This window comes from Carassius carassius, chromosome 27 (genome assembly GCF_963082965.1).
Source record: "Carassius carassius chromosome 27, fCarCar2.1, whole genome shotgun sequence".
Classification (NCBI taxonomy): Eukaryota; Metazoa; Chordata; class Actinopteri; order Cypriniformes; family Cyprinidae; genus Carassius; species Carassius carassius.
This window is the reverse complement of record NC_081781.1, coordinates 19,483,931-19,508,484: the sequence shown is the minus strand read 5'-3', so window position 1 is coordinate 19,508,484 and position 24,554 is coordinate 19,483,931. Positions and strand designations below refer to the sequence as shown.

Genomic DNA, 24,554 nt, shown 5'->3' with positions numbered 1-24,554 from the left:
TGCACGTCTCTGGTTGCTGGCTTTTGAGAGTCAAATAATCACATATAGACAAGACCAAATTACCAAAGGCTCCTGAGGACACATAGAGACCTTCTGAATATAAACAATCAGAAACCGGCAGCCACAGATGTGCAGTGTATCACCAATTCAGATAAAACTTTTCTTTCCTGTTCTACTGAAGAAGACAAGTCACTGACATCTGGGATGTCAATCCATCACACAACACAGGGAGCATTGATGCTGACTGTTCATTAGTTGCAAGGATTTGTAACAGAACATGCACATTTCATAGTAAAAGTCTACCTTAAACAGCATTAAAATAATATCAAAATATGCCTATCTGTTGTTGATAAATACCAGCAAATTGCAAAAGTTTGCCCACGCTAAAACCCATTCAACACACCCATGTTAACTTCAAATAAGTGTATTTCTGTGGTTTACATTAACGTTACATGTTTCATTGTAATAATTAAGCATTGGCTAATAAAAGAGAGAGGGCACAATTTATTCATATCTTTTAACATCACGGAAACACAAAAATATCACACAACACGCCAAAATGAAACCTAAAATTCATTATAGTAACACAGCTTTTGACATGACTTGTTTTATGGATTAAACGAGAAGAAAGACCACGTTCCCTTCACATCTCTTTTAATTCCCTCAGACGTTTTTATATATGCTGTACGTTTGTGTATAAATACATACATTTTAAATAATACGTTTACACCTTTTTTATATACAAGTAATGTTAACGTTATTAATAAATTCAGTCTAAGTAATGTAAGCCTACAAATTCAGTTCCTCTTCCTGACACATTAGCTTGACATACATTTAACATAGCCTAAATATTACTTTTTTTTTAATGGCACTGCTGCGAAAACCCCCCTTTGGAACCTTTATAAAAAAAAAAAAAAAGACAAATACGAATACCAGGTTCCATATTTTATGAATACCAGGTTCCAAAAAACATTTTTGGTGACACTTCAGTATGTTAAATTTGGCAGGTGCTAACTGTAAAAAATACAGTTAGCAGCACAACCTGCCAAATTAACATTCACAGAGAAAACGTAACTATTTTATGTGGTGGCAATTTAGTATGAATTTGTATGATGTGATTTGTACAGAAACTTGTGATAAAAATAAAATAAAAAAAATAACCATGAAGGTTTACCCCCAAGCCATTCTATCAGTGGGACACAAGCAGATTGGATGAAAACATTCAAATGAGAGGATATGAATTAGCCAAAATATTAAATAGTTATGAATTGCCATGAGAGTGTGTTGGTCATTTATGTAAAACTTTACAATTAGTTACATTAGTTAACATTAGTTTATGTTAATTAACATTAAATAACAAAGTGGGGTAGTTGTGGCCTAGTGGTTAGAGAGTTTGACTCCTAACCCTAGGGTTGTGGGTTAGAGTCTTGGGCCGGCAATACCACGACTGAGGTGCCCTTGAGCCTGGCTGGCTACTTGGCTGTATGTCATTTCACTTTTCCAATGAGCATTTGTTACAGTGTTTATTACATTAAAATACAGATTTTCACTGCTAGTCCATGTTAGCTCAGGACAATTAAATAATCTTAACAGATATAATTTTTTATTTTAATATTATATTAGTAAATGATGAAATTATCAAAGATTGATATAAGCTTTAGAAGCACTTTACATTGTTAGCTGATGTCAACTAATGTAGTTAACTAATGTTAACAACCAGTAGAGGCTGACCTCTCATGCTTCATTTGTTAAGTTTCAAAGAACTGCTCAAGAACTGAGTAATCTCCATTTCATGCCATTAAAGTGGATAACAAAGCCTCAAACTGGACCCGGTATTAATTCTGAATCCAGGATAGAGCGGTTGAGCGAATGCATTACGAATTCTGTAGATAAGATTCAATGAGTCTGTGATGCTGTAAAACGCCAAAATTCCTGCAGAGAAGTCAACATAAACACCAGTCCTACGAGCCCACTGCATTTTGGGAATCTTAGTTTCCCGTCCATTGTGCCAGAATGCATATGTATCCTCAGAGCACACCAGACTCCAGGACTGGGCGTTGTGTCCAAAAGCACACAGGGTGCTCTTTCCTTTCCTGCTGATGTCCTCATAGGACATTGAGATGTGCACAGGACCCTTCCCGCTCCACTCTGCCTCAAAGTAACATCGACCGGACACGCTCTCCCTGCACAAGACCTGGTAATAGCTGTCAAACCTCTCTGGGTGGTCAGGAACGGATAGAGAGGTTTTACTGCACATCACCTCGCCGGTCTCTGAGGAAACGCTGAGGTTTCTGTGAGCCGTATTCGGGTCGAGAGTCAGGGGACCCGAATCTGAAATCCAGAGACACAAGACGTGGATTAGCAAAGACAGTAATTCTGTAGTTTGTTGTATTGATTTCTGGTGCACATTTAATTGTGTGTGCATGTGTGTGTTACTCACATTCCAAAAACTGCTCTCTGATTTTAGGTTCAGGAGTAGGAATAAACTTCAGGTTTGTCACTAATAAGACAAAATAGAAACAGTGCAGGCATTTAAAATATTTATACTTTATTTATTTTTTTTTTTTATTTAATGTCTAATAGTGTTTGGAATACTTGAATACTGTATGAATTTTGACAGTTGAAAATAGTAGGTGAAACACTTGGTAAACATTTCAAACAATAGTATGTGGATAAAATAAATAGATATATTAAACATTGTCACATGACCTCATCACTTGTTAGAGGTTTGCATTTGCCATCTCGAAAAAATAAGGATTATTATTTGTATTTTTTTATTATTGATGTTTTAGTATTGATTGTTGAGTTTTTAACAGTGCTGGGCAATGATTAATTGTGATTAATAGCATCTAAAATAAAAGTTTTTTTTATATACAGTATGTGTGCGTGATGTGGATATTTATTATGCATATATAAAGACACACATACAGTATACATTTGGAAAATATTCACATGCATTTACTTATATTAATATAATATAATTTATATTATATCTAAATATATTAGATTTAATATTTAAACATATAAATTTGTTCTTAAATATGTACATGTAAGAGTGTATTTATATATACATAATAAATATACACAGCACACACACATATATTATGTAAACAATTTTTATTTTTTTTTGGATGTGATTAATCGTGGTTAATCATTGTCCATCACTAGTTATTAATTCAGTGGTTTATATATATATATATATACTATATAACTATTATCCAGTATATTATAACATATAATATTATCCAATAATAATGAATCAGAATGTGTGATTCATTAATCACATTGAAATGCACTGTAAAAATTTGCCATGAATGTACAGTACTACATAAATTAGGTCAAAAATTTGCTGTGAAATAAATGCATATTGGGTTATTTTACTGCCAAATTACTGTGAAACAGCAGAATGCTGCTAACAACATGTAATTTACTGGTCTTGTTTCTTATAAAGCTGTCATTAACCAGTTATACACAAGAGAAGTCCTACTGTGAAACTACTCACTATTAAAGTAATGCAATTATTAACCTGGAATATACTGCATTTTTACATGATTTAAAAGTTTAGTTTGCATGCTATTCCAAACATATTCAGATAATGACTTACCTTTTGTTGACAATTTCTCAGATTTCTTCTGGCACAGATCTTTAATGTCCTCACAGAGATATGTGAGTTTTCTTGACACCCTCTCAAAAGTGAAGTCCGGATTGACTAGAACTGCAGGAGAGGTCACCAACTCCAGCTGACTACACAGTGCTTCATAACTCTGAGGAATATATAATAGTAATAAACTCTCTTAACCCATATCACAAAGTGACCTGTACTTTGGAGTCTAGAAGCACTGACGCTACCTTCAGGAACTGAGTTTTATCGTCAAGGCGTGCAAGCGTGTCGTATTCAGCATCTCTCCTCCTGAGCTCTGAGATCTCCTGCTCTAGTTTCTCCATAAATCCATGTGCCTCGTCTAATTCCATCTGCTCCTTTGTTTTTATCATCTCTGTCACCTTGAAACACAGTGCCTCAATGGACAGAATCAGCTCACTGAAGATCTTCTCCGTATCCTCCACTGCTGCCTGGGCAGAGCTCTGTTATACAACAAGCAGAACCAGAGAAGTGATGAGTCCAAGAACCTCTCTGTGTATAACGGGTCTAATAAGGATCATAAGTTGACCCACACTATTCCACTTGTCCATTAAGATCTCCCAGCTCCTGGCAGTAACAGACTCACCCTGAGAGAGAGGACGGCGTGACTCAGATCCTGTAGCTCTGTCTCGCGCTCCTTTATGACCTGCTGGCATCTCATCTGTGACTGCGTAAGCTCTTGCTGCAGACCAGAGGATAAATACATGAAGAATTTTTTTTTTTTTAAACAACCAAAAGAAATCCAGCAGCACATGTGATGGGAATTGAATTATATAAACATACCAACATGTTTTGGGTTTCAAACCTTTATCAGGATCAACCCGGGTTTTTTTTTCCATTAAAAGTACTACTAGACCCCCCCTCCCCCAAGTTGATTTATCCCACAGCCCTTGTGAGCCATAAAGTACCAGTTTTACTATTACTATTTTATTTTTTTCTGCATTTCTTCTGTGGTGAGCATGTTTTTCATGTTTGATTAAATTTAATTTTGATACTTATATATATATATATATATATATATATATATATATATATATAAACTAAACAATACATTTACCTATATATTCAAGGATTTTTACTGTAATATAATAACGCACACACATTATATCTATTTGGTCAATTTAATAATTGTTTAATGATTTAAAACTTAATTTATGAAATGTATAATGTACGTGTGACATTATTTGTGCAAAGACAAATCCTGCTTAGTTTGATATTTTGTTATATAACGCAATTTTATTCATACACTTGAGCCTCAACATACTTAAATTAACTGACCTTTCAATGACTTGTTTATTAAAGCTCTTGCTGTGCTTGGTTATTATGACGTTTATCATCAGAAGAGAAGTCAGACACACCTGACAGAACATGACGAGGTCCTGCTTTTCTTTTCCAATGACCTCATCAGTCTCAGCTCCAGGGATGGTGGATGAACGCGTTCCAGTCTGTCTCAGCTTCTCAACAACTTCAGCAAACAGGGTGTTTTTGTTGAGCGCCGGTCTCGGGGAGAAGGTCTGTCTGCACTCTGGACAGCTGCACAACTTCTTCTGTTTCTTCTGCTCCCAGTAGCTCTTGATGCACTCCATACAGTAGTTGTGTCCACAAGGAATGGTCACGGGGTCCCGCAGAAGGTCCATACAGATGGGACAGCTGAACTGCTCCTGGTTGACGAAAACACCAGCTTCTTCCTCTGCCATCGTTTACAGTGAAGGTAAAAGACAGACTGTAAAGCTGCTTTGTGGAGAGAGAGAGTATGGCGTTTGCTTGTGCCTCCCACTATTGTCTGTATTTAAAGTTGTAAAGGGAGGAGTCCGTTGTCGTGTACAGTTTGTGTCACTCTGGTCATGTTTCAGAGGAGTCACATGTTTCATTAAGTCACTAAATCTTTGCTGTTGTTGTTTTATAATGAATATTTTCATGTTTACCTCAGAAAAGTGATTCATCATAGCTTCGAGTAGGTAAGCTAAGCTTCTGGAAAGATCAACCCCAGGCATGATGATGATGTTGGTTGTTCCAGTGCATGTCTGTTCATGCCAAATGGATGAATGCATGCATAATTACATGTTTCATAAGATGTTTCCGGGTAATTTTTTAGCACTTTGGGAGACAAAGAGGGAGTGGATATTTGTAATGTAATATGTGCACAAACATAAAGGGTGTGTGTAAATAAATTATGCAACAATAAAATAAAATAGCAAATATCACCATCACAATAAATCACGATTAATCATTTGACAGCACTAATTGTTATGATTATAAATAGCTAATTATAATAAATATTGGAAATGGATAACGGATGGGAACAATGGAGACAGTACATCCAAAATTGTATTCACTGCATTTCAAATTAATTTTAAATGAATTTCCAGGCTATCAATAAAAACAGTCTTTTTTTACATAGGTCCCTTTCATAGGTCACTTCGATGCTGTGGTGACGTCACCGTATGGGAACACCTCTCGTGTGACGAATGTCTGAAGCCCTATACCATCCTGCCAATCCTATTGACCAAATAGCGCTTGGCACCGCCCTACGCATGCGTACGCATCGTAAACCTGAGTGCCGCACGCTATTTTGCTCAGATTTCATTTCCTTCAGGAAAGTGAATCATCTGTGCCCTAAGGAAACCATCTCGCGTTCTCAGTGTTTTTTTCTCCGAGCAGTGTTCAACTCCTCTTCGCGGACGCGATGAGTCAACGAAAGGTAAGAGCCGTATAATGGGTTTATCACGGGGAGGCACTCATGAGAGGTTCATTTAGCAGCCTCTCTACAAGTTCTCTCCATAATAGCCTGCGGCTACAGTTCTGCGCTCTGGAGTGTATTTTCTATAGGTCGCCTCGCGTCTAACCCCCACTGTTACGCTTCTGTGGTCACCAAGGCGCCGCAAGAGGTGGTGGTTTGGGGCGATGTGTGCGGCTTGGACTATGAATACAGTGATGCGCTGGAGTTTTTTCCAATTTGCTCGCTCTCCCCCACTCAAGTGTGTTAATCAGCAGATTTGCTTTTACAAACTATGTTTGTCCACCGTGGCTTTGGACTCAGAGTAGGCTCTGGACGGCATATGCGGTTCTCTCCCTCCGAGCGGACAGGAGAAACGCGCCTCCCCTTCCTCAGTGAGCTGTTGAATGTGGTTACCCGCGTGGTGGATAAACTACCCCCCCCCCGTGAGCCGCTACCCTTCTTCACGGACCTCCACCAAGAGGTTTCGAGGTCCTGGAAGCAGCCTTAATCAGCGCACGTCAAGAACGCCGCAGGTTTCGCCACCATTGCTGACATGGCAGACTGCTGTTATACAGCGATGCTGCTGGTGGACAAACTCTCTAGCCGAACGGATCGCGCTGAACTCGGCCGCGGCCTAAAGTCTCGTTGAAGGCGTGTCGAGTCGCGTCTAATCTCTGCAAATTTACTTCACTTTATGGCGGTTCTTAACGAGAAAGATATTACAACCGGAGGCTGTGAAAAAGCTGCAGGGGGCAACAGATTTGGCGCTAAGTGCTACCAAACATACTGCCCGAGCAGTGAACCGTTCTATGACGGGATGTTAACGGTCGAGCGCCACCTTAGCTAATCTCGCCAACATTACAAAAACCTGAGTTGGACGGCAAAATCTGTAAAGAAATAAATAAATAAAAGTGACGATTTACGCCGTTTGAATCTTGCACTCAAGATGAGCAAAATCTAGATGTTAACGGTAAAGTCTATTCTGTCTCAGATTCAACCAAACAGTTGGTTTGTCACGATCGATCTGAAGGATGCATATTTTCATATTCAGATCATCAAGAGACACAGGAAGTTCCTCACATTCGCTTTAGAGGGCAAAGCATATCAATACTGTGTTCTTCTTTCGGCTTAGCCTTAGCTCATCGAGTATTTTCGAAACGCATGGACGCAGTTCTGGCCCCGTTGCGGCTCCAGGGCGTTCGTGTATTGAATTGCCTGGACGATTGGCTGGTGTTAGCACAATCGCAGACTCAAGCACACTCCCATCGTGATCTTGTGCTAATCATCTTAACAGCCTGGGCTTTTGCATGAATTTCTAGAAGAGTGTTTTTATTCCCTCTCAGCGGATAACCTTTTGGGAATAGACTTGGACTCTCGCGCGATGACAGCAAGACTATCTCTCCCGCGTGCTCAGTCTCTCGCGTCATGCGTGCGTCACTTCAAAGTGGGTCGCACAGTGACGGTGAGTTTGTGCCTCAGACTTTTAGGTCTAATGGCAGCGGCATCCCCTGTAATCCGTCTGGGCTTACTTCATATGCGCCCTCTTCAGTGGTGGACGACAAGCCGAAACATTTCACCCCGTTGTCTTCCGCATCGGACGATTTCAGTGACACGGAGGTGTGTTATGTCAATAAGACAATGGATGTCAACCGAATTCCTTCTAGCTGGAGTTCGGCTGGGGATTTGAGCTTCCCGAGAGTCTGTCATGACGGACGCGTCTTTGACCGGTTGGGGAGCTGTTTGTGAAGGGCGCCCAGCTCACGGAGTATGGACGGCGACACAACGCAGTTGGCATATAAACAGGTTGGAATTACTGGCGGTTTTTCTAGCTCTCCAGTATTTCTCGAATCTGCTGATCGGCCGTCATGTACTACTCAGGTCAGACAACATAGCGGTTGTGTCGTATCTGAATCATCAAGGAGGATTACGCTCTCGCCCCCTGTGCCGGTTGGCGAGAAATATTATTCTTTGGGCTCAGAACAGATTTCTGTCGATCCAAGCGGTTCATGTCCCCGGACGTTTAAACTTCGGAGCGGATTTGCTATCCAGACAGACTCTGGAGCAGGGGGAATGGAGGTTGCACCCCCAAACAGTGAGCCTTTTATGGCAAATATTTGGAAAAGCAAGAGTGGACTTATTCGCGTTGAGCATGACTACGCATTGCCCGCTGTGGTTCTCCCTATGCCCTCCATCACCCCTAGGCTTGGATTGGCCCAGAACCAGCTTGTATGTTTTCCCCCCGATTCATCTAATTCCAGTGGTGTTATCCAAGATACGGCTGGACAGAGTGGAACAGCTGCTGCTGGTTGATCCGTGGTGGCCCACACAGCCGTGGTTTGCGGACCTGGTCAGTCTGTTGGCGGGCTCTCCATGGGAGAGTCCCCTCAGACAGGATTTACTATCGCAAGCACAGGGAATGATTTGGCACCCAAGGCCAGATCTATGGAAGCTGTGGGCGTGGCCTCTGAGCGGAGTGAGTTAATATGTCCCGTTCTTTCTGTTGAAACCACCGAGACTATAATGAATTCTAGGGCAGCTTCTACAAGACGCTTATATGCTTTCAAATGGAAACTGTTTACGACCTGGTGTGGAATTCGTAATATGGATCCGGTTTACTGCCCAGTGGCTTCAGTACTGGAGTTCCTTCAAGAGCGTTTCTCTGAATGGAGTAACGCCAGCCACTCTGAAAGTTTACGTGGCAGCCATTTCAGCTAACCACGGATATATAGATGGTGCTTCAGTGGGCCGTCATCCGCTGGTCTCTCGTTTTATACAGGGTGCGCAACGGCTGAGGCCTTTCCGCCCTGTGCGAGTTCCTTAATGGGATTTATCCATTGTGTTGCAAGGTTTATCAGGGCATCCGTTTGAGCCCTTTGAAACTATACCGGATAAAATCCTGACTTTAAAGGCAGTTCTTCTTGTGGCTTTATCCTCCCTCAAGAGAGTTGGGGATTTACAGGCTCTTCTGTTTCGCCCTCGTGCATGGATTTTGCACCAGGCTCTGTGAAAGCATTGCTGCGACCGAGGCCTATTATGTCCCTAATGTCGCTTCGATTCCTTTTCACTTTCAACAAGTGGTCTTGGAGGCTTTACCCCCTGCAGAGGCAGGGTCAGGAGATCTGAGTCTTTGCCCTGTCAGAGCGCTGAAGACTTATGTTGATCGAACAGCTCCATGGCGTGAGTCCGACCAGCTCTGTCTCTTAGGACACAAAATAGAGGCCATGCTGTCACAAAGCAGCGCATGTCCCTTTGGCTGGTGGAAACTATATCTTTAGCCTATGAGGCGCGCGGACTCGCTTCGCCCTCAGGAGTTAGAGCTCATTCCACGAGAGCAGTGGCTTCATCACAAGCTTTCTCAGTGGTTCTTCTACAACCCGAATTCCGGAAAAGTTGGGACGTTTTTTACATTTTAATAAAATGAAAACTAAAGGAATTTCAAATCACATGAGCCAATATTTTATTCACAATAGAACATAGATAACGTAGCAAATGTTTAAACTGAGAAATTTTACACTTTTATCCACTTAATTAGCTCATTTAAAATTTAATGCCTGCTACAGGTCTCAAAAAAGTTGGCACGGGGGCAACAAATGGCTAAAAAAGCAAGCAGTTTTGAAAAGATTCAGCTGGGAGAACATCTAGTGATTAATTAAGTTAATTGATATCAGGTCTGTAACATGATTAGCTATAAAAGCTTTGTCTTAGAGAAGCAGAGTCTCTCAGAAGTAAAGATGGGCAGAGGCTCTCCAATCTGTGAAAGACTGCGTAAAAATTGTGGAAAACTTTAAAAACAATGTTCCTCAACGTCAAATTGCAAAGGCTTTGCAAATCTCATCATCTACAGTGCATAACATCATCAAAAGATTCAGAGAAACTGGAGAAATCTCTGTGCGTAAGGGACAAGGCCCGGAGACCTTTATTGGATGCCCGTGGTCTTCGGGCTCTCAGACGACACTGCATCACTCATCGGCATGATTGTGTCAATGACATTACTAAATGGGCCCAGGAATACTTTCAGAAACCACTGTCGGTAAACACAATCCGCCGTGCCATCAGCAGATGCCAACTAAAGCTCTATCATGCAAAAAGGAAGCCATATGTGAACATGGTCCAGAAGCGCCGTCGTGTCCTGTGGGCCAAGGCTCATTTAAAATGGACTATTTCAAAGTGGAATAGTGTTTTATGGTCAGACGAGTCCAAATTTGACATTCTTGTTGGAAATCACGAACGCCGTGTCCTCCGGGCTAAAGAGGAGGGAGACCTTCCAGCATGTTATCAGCGTTCAGTTCAAAAGCCAGCATCTCTGATGGTATGGGGGTGCATAAGTGCATACGATATGGGCAGCTTGCATGTTTTGGAAGGCTCTGTGAATGCTGAAAGGTATATAAAGGTTTTAGAGCAACATATGCTTCCCTCCAAACAACGTCTATTTCAGGGAAGGCCTTGTTTATTTCAGCAGGACAATGCAAAACCACATACTGCAGCTATAACAACAGCATGGCTTCGTCGTAGAAGAGTCCGGGTGCTAACCTGGCCTGCCAGCAGTCCAGATCTTTCACCTATAGAGAACATTTGGCGCATCATTAAACGAAAAATACGTCAAAGATGACCACGAACTCTTCAGCAGCTGGAAATCTATATAAGGCAAGAATGGGACCAAATTGCAACAGCAAAACTCCAGCAACTCATAGCCTCAATGCCCAGATGTCTTCAAACTGTTTTGAAAAGAAAAGGAGATGCTACACCATGGTAAACATGCCCCGTCCCAACTATTTTGAGACCTGTAGCAGAAATCAAAATTGAAATGAGCTCATTTTGTGCATAAAATTGTAAACTTTCTCAGTTTAAACATTTGCTATGTTATCTATGTTCTATTGTGAATAAAATATTGGCTCATGTGATTTGAAAGTCTTTTAGTTTTCATTTTATTAAAATTTAAAAAATGTCCCAACTTTTCCGGAATTCGGGTTGTATATATGATGTCTGTGCTGCGGCAGGATGTTCCTCACCGAGCACTTTTTTCAAGTTTTACAGTCTGGATGTGAGGATGGCTCCTGGCTCCCGGGTTCTGTCCGCTTGAGCAGATGCTTTCCTTGGATTCCAACTATCAGGTACATCAGGCGTTATGGTATAGGGTTCCCATACGGTGACGTCACCGCAGCATCGAAGTGACCTATGAAAGGGAACATCTCGGTTACGTATGTAACTACGGTTCCCTGAATAGGGAACGAGATGCTGCGGTCCCGCCCATTCCGTACCTTGATAGCATTTCTTCAGTTCATGAAATCTGAGCGAAATAGCGCGCGGCACTCATGTATATGATGCGTACGCATGCGTAGGGCGGTGCCAACCGCTATTTGGCCAATAGGATTGGCGGGATGGTATAGGGCTTCAGACATTCGTCACACCGAGAGGTGTTCCCATACGGTGACGTCACCGCAGCATCTCGTTCCCTATTCAGGGAACCGTGGTTACATACGTAACCGAGATGTTCTGTTGTATTTGTAATTGTGATACAGCCACTGACAGTATTATGTTCTCCACGATAGAGGTCTCTCTTTCCATAACCAGACCAGTCTTCAACAGCAGCGTGTTCTTCTGAAAAACAGAATAAAATATTACAAAAATGGGCGGGTTTAGTGGCTCAGACGTTTTCTCTTATTGGTCAAGTACTATGCGTCTAAATAATAATTGTCATATTTAAAACTTTACCCTCTTAATATCAATTAATTGGCTATTAAAGTTTATTATAGTGCCATTATTCAGCTGCGAAGTATTGTCCATGCCGACGCTGAGGAAGTGCAAAGACTCGTGATGCGTGTTACTTTTCTCATCAATGTTTAGGATGCACCATTCACAGTCGAATGGGATTACTGGATACGATTTTTCTGAGTGTGATTTTATAGAAATTATTGTGGTGATTTAGTCTGATCGTTTCTCAGATAACAATCCTTGAAATTAAATTTATTTAATCTTTTATACTTTATGGTGTACAAATATCATCATAACTCAAAATGCGTTCAAAGATTTGGATGTGAGTCAATGGACGCTTGTGTTTTCTGAGCCACCAAACGCCCCTCAGAGGTTTCTAATACGAAAGTTAACAGGAACTTTTGTCGTTTTACGGTTTGTGTTGTGCGTGCAATTTTGTCTCGAAGCCGAGGGTAGTGCACCGTCTTCCACTGGTTCATGACAGCAACTGAGTAGATGTAATAAATATTTCATCTTCAGCTCTGCTGGACTAAATCTACACAATCTGTGTGATAGAAGTCAACACAACACACGCAGGTAGCTGTTACGTTCCTTTCATTCTGTTAGACAGCTGTGTGTTCATAGTCATATGTTGCAAAGCATTAGCATGTATTGCACATGTAACATTACTGCTGCTTTGTTTTCCATTTTTAACCTATCAAGTGTTTTTCTGAGAGCAGGGAACTAGTGCATGTGAGCTGTGGTCATTTTACAAGGTCCTTCAAGGCCCACATATGTTTATTAAAGTTTGACTTTATTGCACCTCAGTACTGTCCTCTTTTCATGTTCCTGCAATAGTGCCATGAGTCTCTTGCATGAGGGTCAGACTCATTCCTCTTATGTGGCTACTGTAAATAAAAAAAGAATATTAATAAAAAATTGAATATGGTTGTGTAGTTTTATTAGTAACTACATCAAATGTGGGAAGTCGTGGCCTAATGGTTAGAGAGTCGGACTCCCAATCGAAAGGTTGTGAGTTCGAGTCCCGGGCCGGCAGGAATTGTGGGTGGGGGGAGTGCATGTACAGTGCTCTCTCCACCCTCAATACCACGACTTAGGTGCCCTTGAGCAAGGCATCGAACCCCCAACTGCTCCCCGGGCGCCGCAGCATAAATGGCTGCCCACTGCTCTGGGTGTGTGCTCACAGTGTGTGTGTGTGTGTTCACTGCTCTGTGTGTGTGCATTTCGGATGGGTTAAATGCAGAGCACAAATTCTGAGTATGGGTCACCATACTTGGCTGAATGTCACTTCACTTTCACTTTCAAATAAAGGGGTGCACCACCATACCAGATATTCAGAAACATGTGCTGGTCAAGCAGGCACTTTATTAGTATTTTTAACTTGATTTTATTAATTAAATTGATTATTTACACATTGGCAAGAAAATAAATGAGACTGTTAATAAAGAAATAAACATGGTTCCTAACAGAATGGATATAAAAGCTTACATTGGGGTGTCTAAGTTAAGTTATGTAAATAAGTTTATTTCGTTTTTATCTAACACTGTCTAGCATTTTAAAGTGACAAATGAGATAATAAGTCATACCTCACATGACCAAGGCATATCGATACTTACAGATGTTTGTTGTTGTTTCACACCAAAAATAAGTCAAATTGAGGACATGGCAAAAGCCTGTGACATTATTACAAGTTCAACCATAATTAACCAAACATTATAAAAAATATTTCTGGTTTGAAACAGCTTTGTAGCTTCAAGATTTAAAATTCACTCATACTGTAAGTTCATTGTTATAAAACAAATGTAAACAAAACTTAGAAAATGTATTGAGGACATGGAAACTTAATGCACGGCATCAATGACCCATGAGTCAGATTTTATGTTCAGTCATTTCCTTAAGTGTATATGTAAAAGTCGTAAAAAAAAAATTCCCTTATGTTGTGTTTTATTTTTTTCATATTTGTGGATTGCATTTAAATGAGTTAATTAAACTTTTAATTTAAAATGTTACATTTAACAATGTAGTACATCTTTTAAAATGTATTTAAATAAATATATACATATACTTTATATATATAAATAGTATTTTTCTTTTCTTCTTTCTTTTTAAAAAAAAAGCTGCACAAAGGAGTTTTATATTAAGCTAATACAGTTTGTAATGCTTTGTGTGATTATGAATAGAAGAAGGATATCATTCCAGAATTCCCAACCTGTCAGACTACTTCCTGGACACGCCTCCTTTTCTAGCAAAGGAACATCTCCGAACAGAAAGAGGAAGTGCTTTAATCTCATTCTCTGATTCTGTGTGTGTCCGCTTGTGAGTGCGTTTCATTTCGGGTTGTTTATATGTATTTTTCTGATTTTCTTGCTGTGCAGAGTGACATTTAACTGAATGGTTGTGTGGCATTTGACTTGTAGGGGGCTGACCTCTCACCTCTGTGCGGCAGTCAGACTGAACTGAGGCGCTCCAAAGATGGCTAGACCAAGCTCAGGTAAGACCCTCTTCACTGTGTATGTATGGCAGTGGATGGCCTGTGAATTAAATGGTTTGCATTGCAATTTGTTTCATTTTGCAGATTTAACAGAGTTTCGTGAGGATTTTGCTAAAGCCAAGCACATTGCTATCATTACGGGGGCTGGAGTGAGTGCAGAGAGTGGAGTCCCAACCTTTAGAGGACAGGGGGGCTACTGGAGGAAATGGCAGGCACAGGTAACCTACACATATTGTATACACATCACACAATTTTTACTATCTGATCTTAGTTTCAATATAGGATTTATACCAAGGTTTTTAAAACTTTGTAATTCTAGGACTCAAATCCCTTTGTGATGATCCTTTCTGTTGATAAATAAAGGCAGAATGTGAATGTGCATTACATTAATTCCTTAATGTTAATTTTGACAAATTTTTCACAGACCTCTTTGGAAACCCTTGACTTAAGTAGTACTTTGCAGAGCATAACAGCGTATAAGCACAGTGACTACAAGGCGATATACTGCTCTAATTGACAACATAACAACATAAAAAGTCTAAATACACTTCTAAATGAAGAGGCGAGTCTTAGTCTTTCTTTGCTATGAAAAACACCTCACTGATTCTGTGTGAGACTTTGAAAAGTAGTGGAAAAGTTACAGCAGGGTACCAGTTGTATATTATACTGCATGACTTTTCTTTAATTTATGATTCAGAAATATATACAAATGGGCCTGTAAAACATAGTTTACATTTTGCATTGTAAATAATGACTGTAAACGTTCAACATCTATTGTATTTGACAGCTCTGACCAAATTTGTCAGGCTACCTGTAACAGTGGATATGAATGCTGTAGTCACACCACGTGTGTAAGCAAGCAAACATTAATAATAATAATCATTTTAATTTATTAATATGAAATAATAATATTATATATATTTTTTTATATAATATATATTTTTTAAGTGCTGCACAACAGAACATATAGAGATAATTTTATTCTAAATAGTACGCTAATACTTTTTTGTCATACTTCTTCAAGCTCTTAGTTTCACATCACATGTACATAAGGGAACATTAACAGGAGGCTCTCTTTTCTTCTCTTTGTCTTTCAGGATTTGGCAACCCCTGAAGCTTTCTCTCGAGATCCTTCTTTAGTTTGGGAGTTTTACCATTACAGGCGTGAGGTGGGTCACACATTACTGACTGAATGGTTACCAATGTCATAATGCCATTTGTTTCTTTCAGTGATCAATTCACTGTAAAAGTATATTATAAATGCCTGCAATGGTATGTTAATACTTTAATGAGACTACTACTACTTTTCTTCTACTACTACTTTTTTTTCTATATGCATGTTTGGCATCCTTAGAATTGCAGTAAGAAATCTGAAAGAACGTCTGAAATTCACATTGCATCCCCACGATTACTTAACAATAGTAGATCGATTATGAGATGCGTGTTTGCATTTTTGAAAAACATTTTTTATTAATACAGCCGATGCCAATACCGATATCTTGGGGGTGGTGGGGGACAACCGATATGAAGCCGATGAAATTATATATTTATTTTTTATTAATATTTAAGAAATATTTTGACAATGGATTAAAAACGAAATGTGTAAAATAAACATACTTATTCTTTACATGACAAAGTATTTATCACAAATACATAGATATTTAATAGAAATATAATTAAAAAGAAGTAAACACTGTAACCAACAGGGCACTGAGTATTCTGGGATGTTTGTGTGCATTGGGAATCATATTTTTCAAATAAAGCTAGGGTAACCCTTATTTTACATACAGCACACAGAGAAAATGTCATGAATATGACAAAAAGTGAAAGTGACGTGACATTCAGCCAAGTATGGTGACCCATACTCAGAATTTGTGCTCTGCATTTAACCCATCCGAAGTGCACACACACAGAGCAGTGAACACACACACACACTGTGAGCACACACCCAGAGCAGTGGGCAGCCATTTATGCTGCGGCGCCCAGGGAGCAGTTGGGGGTTCGATGCCTTGCTCAAGGGTACCTAAGTCGTGGTATTGAAGGTGGAGAGAGAACTGTACATGCACTCCCCCCACCCACAATTCCTGCTGGCCCGGGACTCGAACTCACAACCTTTCGATTGGGAGTCCGACTCTCTAACCATTAGGCCACGACTTCCCTTTCTATATGCATGTTTGGCATCCTTAGAATTGCAGTAAGAAATCTGAAAGAACGTCTGAAATTCACATTGCATCCCCACGATTACTTAACAATAGTAGATCGGTTGTGAGATGCGTGTTTGCATTTTTGAAAAACATTTTTTATTAATACAGCCGATGCCAATACCGATATCTTGGGGGTGGTGGGGGACAACCGATATGAAGCCGATGAAATTATATATTTATTTTTTATTAATATTTAAGAAATATTTTGACAATGGATTAAAAACGAAATGTGTAAAATAAACATACTTATTCTTTACATGACAAAGTAGGCAACAGCATTTTTTATTAACATTTAACATTAACATTTATTAACAACAGAAAAACATTTTTTATTAATACAGCCGATGCCAATACCGATATCTTGGGGGTGGTGGGGGACAACCGATATGAAGCCGATGAAATTATATATTAATTTTTTATTAATATTTAAGAAATATTTTGACAATGGATTAAAAACGAAATGTGTAAAATAAACATACTTATTCTTTACATGACAGTGGGCAAATGCATAAAGTGCAGCAGAATTTAAAATCACGAGTTCAAAGTTAAAAGCATTGAGTTTACATGGACCAGCCGTCACACAGAGATCACACAATCGTGCTGGTCATATGCACACTTCACAAGATCTCACACCTGGATTCGACTAAGTTTGCATGTTCATTAGTCATTCAAAGGTTTGTTTAAATTATATAAATGCGTATTTGCTTAATGCTGATAGCAAACGAGAAAGTATTATAATGTGTGCCTTTCTATTACTGATAGGCCTAATAAAAAGCAATTGGTATAATACTTTTTGTATACATTAATTCCTTTAACCGTTCTATCTGATTATTAGACAGACTTATATCCGCCTCGAACACATCGGGCAAACAGAAAAACGTATTGGCCGATGCTGATATTTGAAAAATGCAAAATATTTCCACCACTACTAATCTTAATTTATTTCATTTTTCATATTGTATTTAATTTTGTAGGTTATGTGCAGTAAGATGCCAAACCCAGCCCACCTGGCTATAGCAGAGTGTGAGTCCCGTCTCAGCAAACAGGGGCGCTCTGTTGTGATCATCACTCAGAACATCGATGAACTGCACAGACGTGCTGGCTCCAAACATCTCTATGAAATCCACGGTGAGACAACAGCTACTCAAACCAGGACACCATTATAATACATCAATTATTGGTTGACATCTGATTAACAGAAATGAAATTGATAGGGCATCTATTTGGTATAGTGGAGTTTTTGTCCCATCTTTCCATACAATCATACCTTCAAATTGAGGTTATTCCCGATCCGATTTCCGAGTTCTCTCTCTTCTCTCTTTCTCTCTAGGTAGTCTATTTAAAACCCGCTGCATGAGCTGTGGTGAAGTCAAAGCCAACCACAAGAGTCCAATCTGTCCTGCTCTGGAGGGGAAAGGGTACAAGCTCATGCAAACACATCACTATTATTTCATCAAATATTTAAACCACAAGAGAATGAACTCTCTGTATCTGATTTTCTCTTTCTTTTTTCAATTCTCAGAGAGCCTGACCCCAGTGCCAAGGATGCAAGGATACCAGTGGAGCACCTGCCCAGGTTTGTGAGTTTGGGTTTTGTTGCAGATCAGTAGACTGATTAGTCATAAAATGCAGTACATTGTTAAATGCAGCCATTTTACCGGGGGGCTGTTCCGTTACCAAATTTGCCAACATATTTAATATGTGCAAATCTGCAAAACGTTCTGCATGCTGTACTTCTGTGCAGATTTTTGTGCAGAATCAGATTTTTAAGCTGTTTATACAAATTGCAAGGAACTGAGAACTACACTACACTGTTTGGGTTTTAAAAGAAATGAATGCTTCTTTTCAGCGAGGACACATTAAAGTGATCAGAAGTGACAGTGAAGATGTTTACATTGTTATGAAAAAAGTTAATAAATGCTGTTCTTTGAAAAAAAAAATCATCAGAGAACCCTGGAAAATGTATCAGTTTCCACAAAAATGTTAATCAGCACAACTGTTTTCGACTTTGTTAATAATAAGAAATGTTTATTGAGCACCAGTTTTATGCTGTACGAATATCAGGATGATTTCTTAAAGGATCATGTGACACTGAAGACTGGAGTAGTGACAGCTGAAAATTCAGCATTGCACCACAGGAGTAAATGACATGTTAAATATATTAAAATAAAACAGTGATTTTAAATTGGAAAAATATTTTGACAATATTACAGTTTAACTGCATTTTAGATTAAATAAACTTTTTTTTAAAAATTATGTTGCATAAAAAAAATTATGTCCTGCGTTGCAACAAAAATAATCAGATGCTGCCTGTGCATACCTCTGGTTTGCTTTACTGTAAACATACTGTAAGGCTGTGTAATTTAGAGAGGTAGGAGGGTAGTCATGTAATACGAAATTGGGGGTGCTTTGGTGCAAAAAAAAAAAAAACCCTTCAACAACCTTTATAACTGGACTTCATGGGGAAATTTAAAAAAAAATATGTAAAGGTCAATACAGAAATAACTTGAGAATAGCAACACTTTTCTCCAGCAGTGGGCAGCATATATCCACGTGTTTAATATTTCATGTTCGAGATGTTAGTTTTGTACTTTATGATTATAGGTGTGACAAAAGTGACTGTAATGGATTGCTGAGGCCTCATGTGGTTTGGTTCGGAGAGACTCTGGATTCAGATATTCTCACTGCTGTGGAGCAGGAGCTGGAAAAATGTGATCTCTGCTTAGTGGTGAGTGATAGCAAATGAATGCATAAAACACTTAATAGAACCACGGAGCTGACTAACTAGAAAGGATTTTAAGAATAGGCCTATTTTAGAACTGTTTATAATACCTTATTTTGATGAAATCCAAAATTCACATGATACCATGTTTTTATTTTCAGCTTACTAAAGTATTGAGTTGTTAGCTTAGCAACATTCAGGCTTAAACCATATCCATTAGAATCAATTACCAGAGATCAGTTAGTAATTTTCATGAGCCTTCAGCATGCAAAAAAGAAAGGAAAGCTATCTTGCAGTTTATTAAGTGAGTCAGATGTTGATTTATTGACCGCCGTGAAGAATTTAGTGAATTAATTTAGTAAAAGACTCTTCAAACCAGTAATATGAGTTCAAATTAATCACTTCAAGAAGCTGCTCAAATTCGTTCATGAATCGAACTTCACTGGAGATGTACGTTTTTTCGTGCAGCTCACAAGGTGCCCAGTCTTTTTATCACATCACATTCAATTCGGCCTGCAAAATTACATTTACAGTTAGAGTAAATGGGATTTATGTTTTTTACACAGTGGCTCTAGAGATCGAGCATTGCAGGAAATCCTGGCATAACAGCAACATAAACAAAAACTCTTACAATAACTATAAAAAACTTATACTGGCTAACATATTTATACTGTTTTAAATGTAGGTTTGCAAGGTCTTTGACTAAAAAGGTTGCTGCATAAATCTCTACCAACACAATATTGTCAATCCCTCATACAGATGCGTTTCACCTCCAACTGTATTCTGTGTTTGTCACATTGTTTTCTTGTCTCTAGGTGGGAACCTCCTCCATAGTTTACCCAGCAGCTATGTTTGCTCCTCAGGTGGCAGGTAGAGGAGTGCCTGTAGCTGAATTCAACATGGAGTGCACACCTGCTACTATGCGCTTTAAGTAAGACATACAAATACACAAACTATCACTTTACATGAGTCACAGTGATGCCTCTCAGTCAGCCCATTCAACAGGATAACGCATAGCTGCTCTATTGTGCACAAACCTCCACATACGCACAGACTCTAAGTGACGTCTCTCGCTGTCGCATTTGAGCAAACACTGAACGGTACACTTCACAAAACAAATTGAACACCTGCGTGTGGTTTATTTGAGATGTGTTTCTCACCAACAGATATCACTTTGAGGGTCCTTGTGGTGTCACACTGCCTCCTGCCCTGGAACGCCACGAGAGCGAGGTTATTTAAGGAGAGAGAAGGCATGACCCATTTGTTCATGCCTACTGCATAGAGCACTTTAACAGAGCACATTGGATTGGTTCATGCCTTCATGTGATTGGTTTTCCTATGATACTAAGACAATAGTTTTAAAGAGTTATGGAAATTTCAATCATGAGTAAGTTTTCAATATGATCAGTTCTGAAATATATATATATATATATATATATAAAAACTGGCTGGAAAAATCATGAAAATTGATTGGTCAAATGTTGTGGGTACCCTGAATGTACATGTAGGACTAGACACTAATGCAATATAATGATTTTGAATGAGCTGTGTCAGGATGAGCACAGACAGACACAATGGATGTGGAATCAGGAGTTTTACTTGAAATAAAATAACCATAAAATAAAGTGTCCAAGGGCAATACTTAAAAACACATGAGTACATGAACAAGATTTATGACTGGTCTTTAAATTCTATTGTTAGTCTTAGGTTATTAAAGGGATAGTTCACCCAAAAAGGAAATCATTAATCAATCACCCTTCATCTCTTTCCAACCCTGTAAGACCTTTGTACATCTTCAGAACACAAATTAAGATATTTTTGATTAAATCCGAGAGCTTTCTGACCCTCCACAGACAACAACACAACTACACAAGTGTCGTGATACTCTTATGAATGCACGTTGTAGGCTGAAACGGAAGAGAAGAAATTGTTGCATGAAGTCATTATTTGTTTTCTTTGCACACACAAAAAAAATTCTTCTAGATTCATAAAATTACGGCTGAACCATTGGACTGTTTTAAAGATGTCCTTACTATGTTTCTGGGCCTTAAACTTGGTAGTTCTGTTGCTGTATGTGGAGGGTCAGAAAGATTAATTGTGGAGGAAAAAAGCACCAGGTTTGCTTTACTTCTTTGTATGGCTGCACAATTTGGCCAACAATAATAATTTTTTTTTAAATATATATGTCAATATGACATTTAATCATAATTACACATTAATAATTATAGTTTTATTATGATTGTAATATATATATATATATATATATATATATATATATATATATATATATATATATATATATATATAGTACAGACCAAAAGTTTGGAAACATTACTATTTTTAATTTTTTTGAAAGAAGTTTCTTCTGCTCATCAAGCCTGCATTTATTTGATCAAAAATACAGAAAAAACAGTAATATAGTGATATATTATTACAATTTAAAATAATTGTTTTTACATTTATTATACTTTAAATTATCATTTATTTCTGTGATGCAAAGCTGAATTTTTAGGATCATTATCACATGATCCTTTAGAAAGTATTCTAATATAATGATTCATTATCAAAGTTGGAAACAGTTCTGCTGCTTAATATTTTTTCAGAACATGTGATACTTTTTTAGGATACTTTGATGAATAAAAAAAAGAAGAAGAAGAAGCTATGTTTTTAAAATATAAATATTTTGTAATAACAATATACACTACTGGTCAGTAATTTGGGGTCAGTAATTTTTTTTCTTTCTTTTTTTTTTTTTAAAGAAAATCAATACTTTTATTCAGCAAGGATGTGTTTGTAATGAATTAAACCTTGCTAATCATCGGGAAGAAGGAGGCGGGAACCGGCGGACAATCAAACAACATTTTAATAAAGCAAAATAAACACAAAACAGCGCACCAGCCCCTCACGGACGACTGGTGCGCGCAAATAAAAACCAAAACACAACTAAAAGCCCAGGCCTGGTCCTCTCTCGTCCTTCACTGTCGTCGCTCCAGTTTTATATCCTTCCATCTCCTCCGTGGGCCTCGAGACCGGCGGGTCGAACAGGTGTAGCTCATCTCCAATCACTCCACCGGCCTCGCTCCCACGTCCCTCGGCCCCGCCCCACTCGTCACAGTGTTAAATTGATAAAAAGTGATAGTAAAGAAAATATATTATTAGAATATATATTATTAGAATTCTTTTTTATTTTGAATAAATGCAGTTCTTTTTAACCTTTTATTCATCAAATATATTAGACAGCAGAACTGTTTCCAACACTCATAATAAATCAGAATATTAGAATGATTTCTAAATGATCATGTGATAGACTGGATGTTACATGTGACACTGAAGGCTGGAGTAATAATGCTTTTAAAGTATATTCAAATAGAAAACTATTATTTTAAGTAGTAATAATATATCACAATATTACTGTGTTTTCTGTATTTTTGATCAAATAAATGCAGGCTTGATGAGCAGAAGAAACTTCTTTCAAAAACATAAAAAATAGTAATGTTTCCAAACTTTTGGTCTGTACTGTATATATATATATATATATATATATATATATATATATATATATATATATATATATATATATATATATATATATTCTTTTTTAATATTTCACTTGTAATCATTTTTATTTTACTTTTGAAACTTGTTTTTTTTTTGCCTTTATTTTAAAGTACAGCAGTAAAATTACAATACTAACAATAATACAATATTCTATTATAGCGGAAGAATGCAGAGACTGGGAGCCCTAAAAATGTCCCATTTGTTGATAAGTGCTTCTCATTACAAGTGTGGAAAGATGGTTGTCACATGTTGTGTTCCCAAATGCACAATACAAATGACCCAAACACAGAGCCCAAAATCATGCCGAGATAAGTTTGCTCTGAGACACTGAACACACTGAATCATGAGCTGCTTGTGTGTAAATGAACACAGTGCAGATTTAGCAATTTGATATTTATGCTACAGTAAGCCATATTGCGATTTTATTTATTTTTTCGCACCGCCCTAGTTTGTGTTTAAGGTTGACTGCAAAATTCGTCAGAGATCACTGTTTAAATTGTGCCACTTTTAGCCGGTGGTTGGCATATGTATGAGTGTTGTTGTTTTTTTTGTCAAAGTCAATAGATGAGTTTGAGTGACTCTGTGTGTGTTTGTATGCATGCACCCTGTGGCATCGGGTCACCTTGATTCTGTCTAGTCCTATGCCAGATTCCATGGTCCAGCTGGAAATCTCTCTCTCTCTCTCTCTTTCACTGTCATGAAATATACAACCAAGCAGCAGAAAAGCTACATTTTGTTTGACACCTCCTGGTCTAACTCGGGTGTCCTGCTTACCTTCATATGTATACAGATTCATCCTTGCATGTTAACATGAGATTGTGGGATGATGCTGCATGAATCGCTTGACTTATCTGAATTACAAATGTGCAACAGAATGCAAATTTGATTCTAAGAAATTGAATGTGTCTTCACAGACTGACACTGTTACTAAAATGCTGTTTTGGTGTTTATATGTGTGAGATGGGTGGGGGTGGGGTGGCTGTACGTCTGTGTTTGTAAATGATAAATGAGTGTGTAGTTTTGAGGTGTGTGTGTAAATGATCACTGTTGGTGTGTGTGCATTCGGTCTCCTGGAGAGACTGTGGCTCATTAGTTTCTGAGGCGATGAGAGAGGTCTGCTCCAAAAATAACACACACCATTTCCTGTCCATTAAACCACAATTTCACACCAATCTGAGCTTAACGACGTACGCGCGCACATGCACAATAAATATCTCCCCTGACATACGCTTAGCCTCTAAAATCCTCTGAGACACACAACATCAATCCTACACACACATACACGCATGGTCCCATTAAATATCGATTTCACACCAATCTGAGCGTCTCCCCAGTCTGGGCTTGTCAGAGGACAGGGACATAGAGATGCAGGGGAGGGAGCAGGAGGATAGGAATGGAGTGATGGAGAGGAGGAGGACACTAGTGGGAGAGACGTTTGGTGTGATACGGATCTTGTTGTGTTTCTACTTGATTACTTTTTTGTTCCTTACTTTGACAATTTGTTGATA

At 38.6% G+C, this 24,554-nt stretch overlaps 2 protein-coding genes across 2 annotated transcripts; one reads left to right on the top strand and one right to left on the bottom strand.

Moving 5' to 3' along the window:
- Nucleotides 1-1,483: 1,483 nt before the first annotated feature.
- LOC132106953 (tripartite motif-containing protein 16-like protein) lies at nucleotides 1,484-5,868 on the bottom strand. The gene is made up of 6 exons (XM_059513072.1): nucleotides 4,999-5,868; nucleotides 4,227-4,322; nucleotides 3,850-4,083; nucleotides 3,605-3,764; nucleotides 2,441-2,500; nucleotides 1,484-2,331 (listed from the first exon to the last, which is right to left on the bottom strand). Exons 1-6 carry the CDS (start codon nucleotides 5,335-5,337, stop codon nucleotides 1,799-1,801), a joined length of 1,422 nt encoding a protein of 473 aa, XP_059369055.1. The 5' UTR covers nucleotides 5,338-5,868; the 3' UTR covers nucleotides 1,484-1,798.
- Nucleotides 5,869-12,395: 6,527 nt separating this feature from the next.
- On the top strand, nucleotides 12,396-20,805 carry LOC132106959 (NAD-dependent protein deacylase sirtuin-5, mitochondrial). The gene is made up of 11 exons (XM_059513078.1): nucleotides 12,396-12,647; nucleotides 14,252-14,387; nucleotides 14,489-14,562; nucleotides 14,647-14,780; nucleotides 15,660-15,731; nucleotides 17,741-17,894; nucleotides 18,097-18,184; nucleotides 18,289-18,342; nucleotides 19,371-19,494; nucleotides 20,304-20,419; nucleotides 20,655-20,805. The coding sequence occupies exons 3-11, from the start codon at nucleotides 14,544-14,546 to the stop codon at nucleotides 20,725-20,727; spliced, it is 834 nt and encodes a 277-aa protein (XP_059369061.1). The 5' UTR covers nucleotides 12,396-12,647; nucleotides 14,252-14,387; nucleotides 14,489-14,543; the 3' UTR covers nucleotides 20,728-20,805.
- Nucleotides 20,806-24,554: the final 3,749 nt, after the last annotated feature.

Bases quoted from the DNA above. Each gene is read 5' to 3' on its own strand.
- LOC132106953 (XM_059513072.1), bottom strand. From the start codon at position 5,337: ATGGCAGAGGAAGAAGCTGGTGTTTTCGTCAACCAGGAGCAGTTCAGC. The intron at 4,323-4,998 runs GTGTGTCTGACT...TCTGGTCTGCAG, and splicing joins ACCTCGTCATGTTCTGTCAG to CAAGAGCTTACGCAGTCACA. The intron at 4,084-4,226 runs GTGAGTCTGTTA...GTTGTATAACAG, and splicing joins ACGCCGTCCTCTCTCTCAGG to AGCTCTGCCCAGGCAGCAGT.
- LOC132106959 (XM_059513078.1), top strand. The intron at 17,895-18,096 runs GTGAGACAACAG...CTTTCTCTCTAG, and splicing joins ACATCTCTATGAAATCCACG to GTAGTCTATTTAAAACCCGC. The intron at 18,185-18,288 runs GTACAAGCTCAT...TTCAATTCTCAG, and splicing joins CCTGCTCTGGAGGGGAAAGG to AGAGCCTGACCCCAGTGCCA.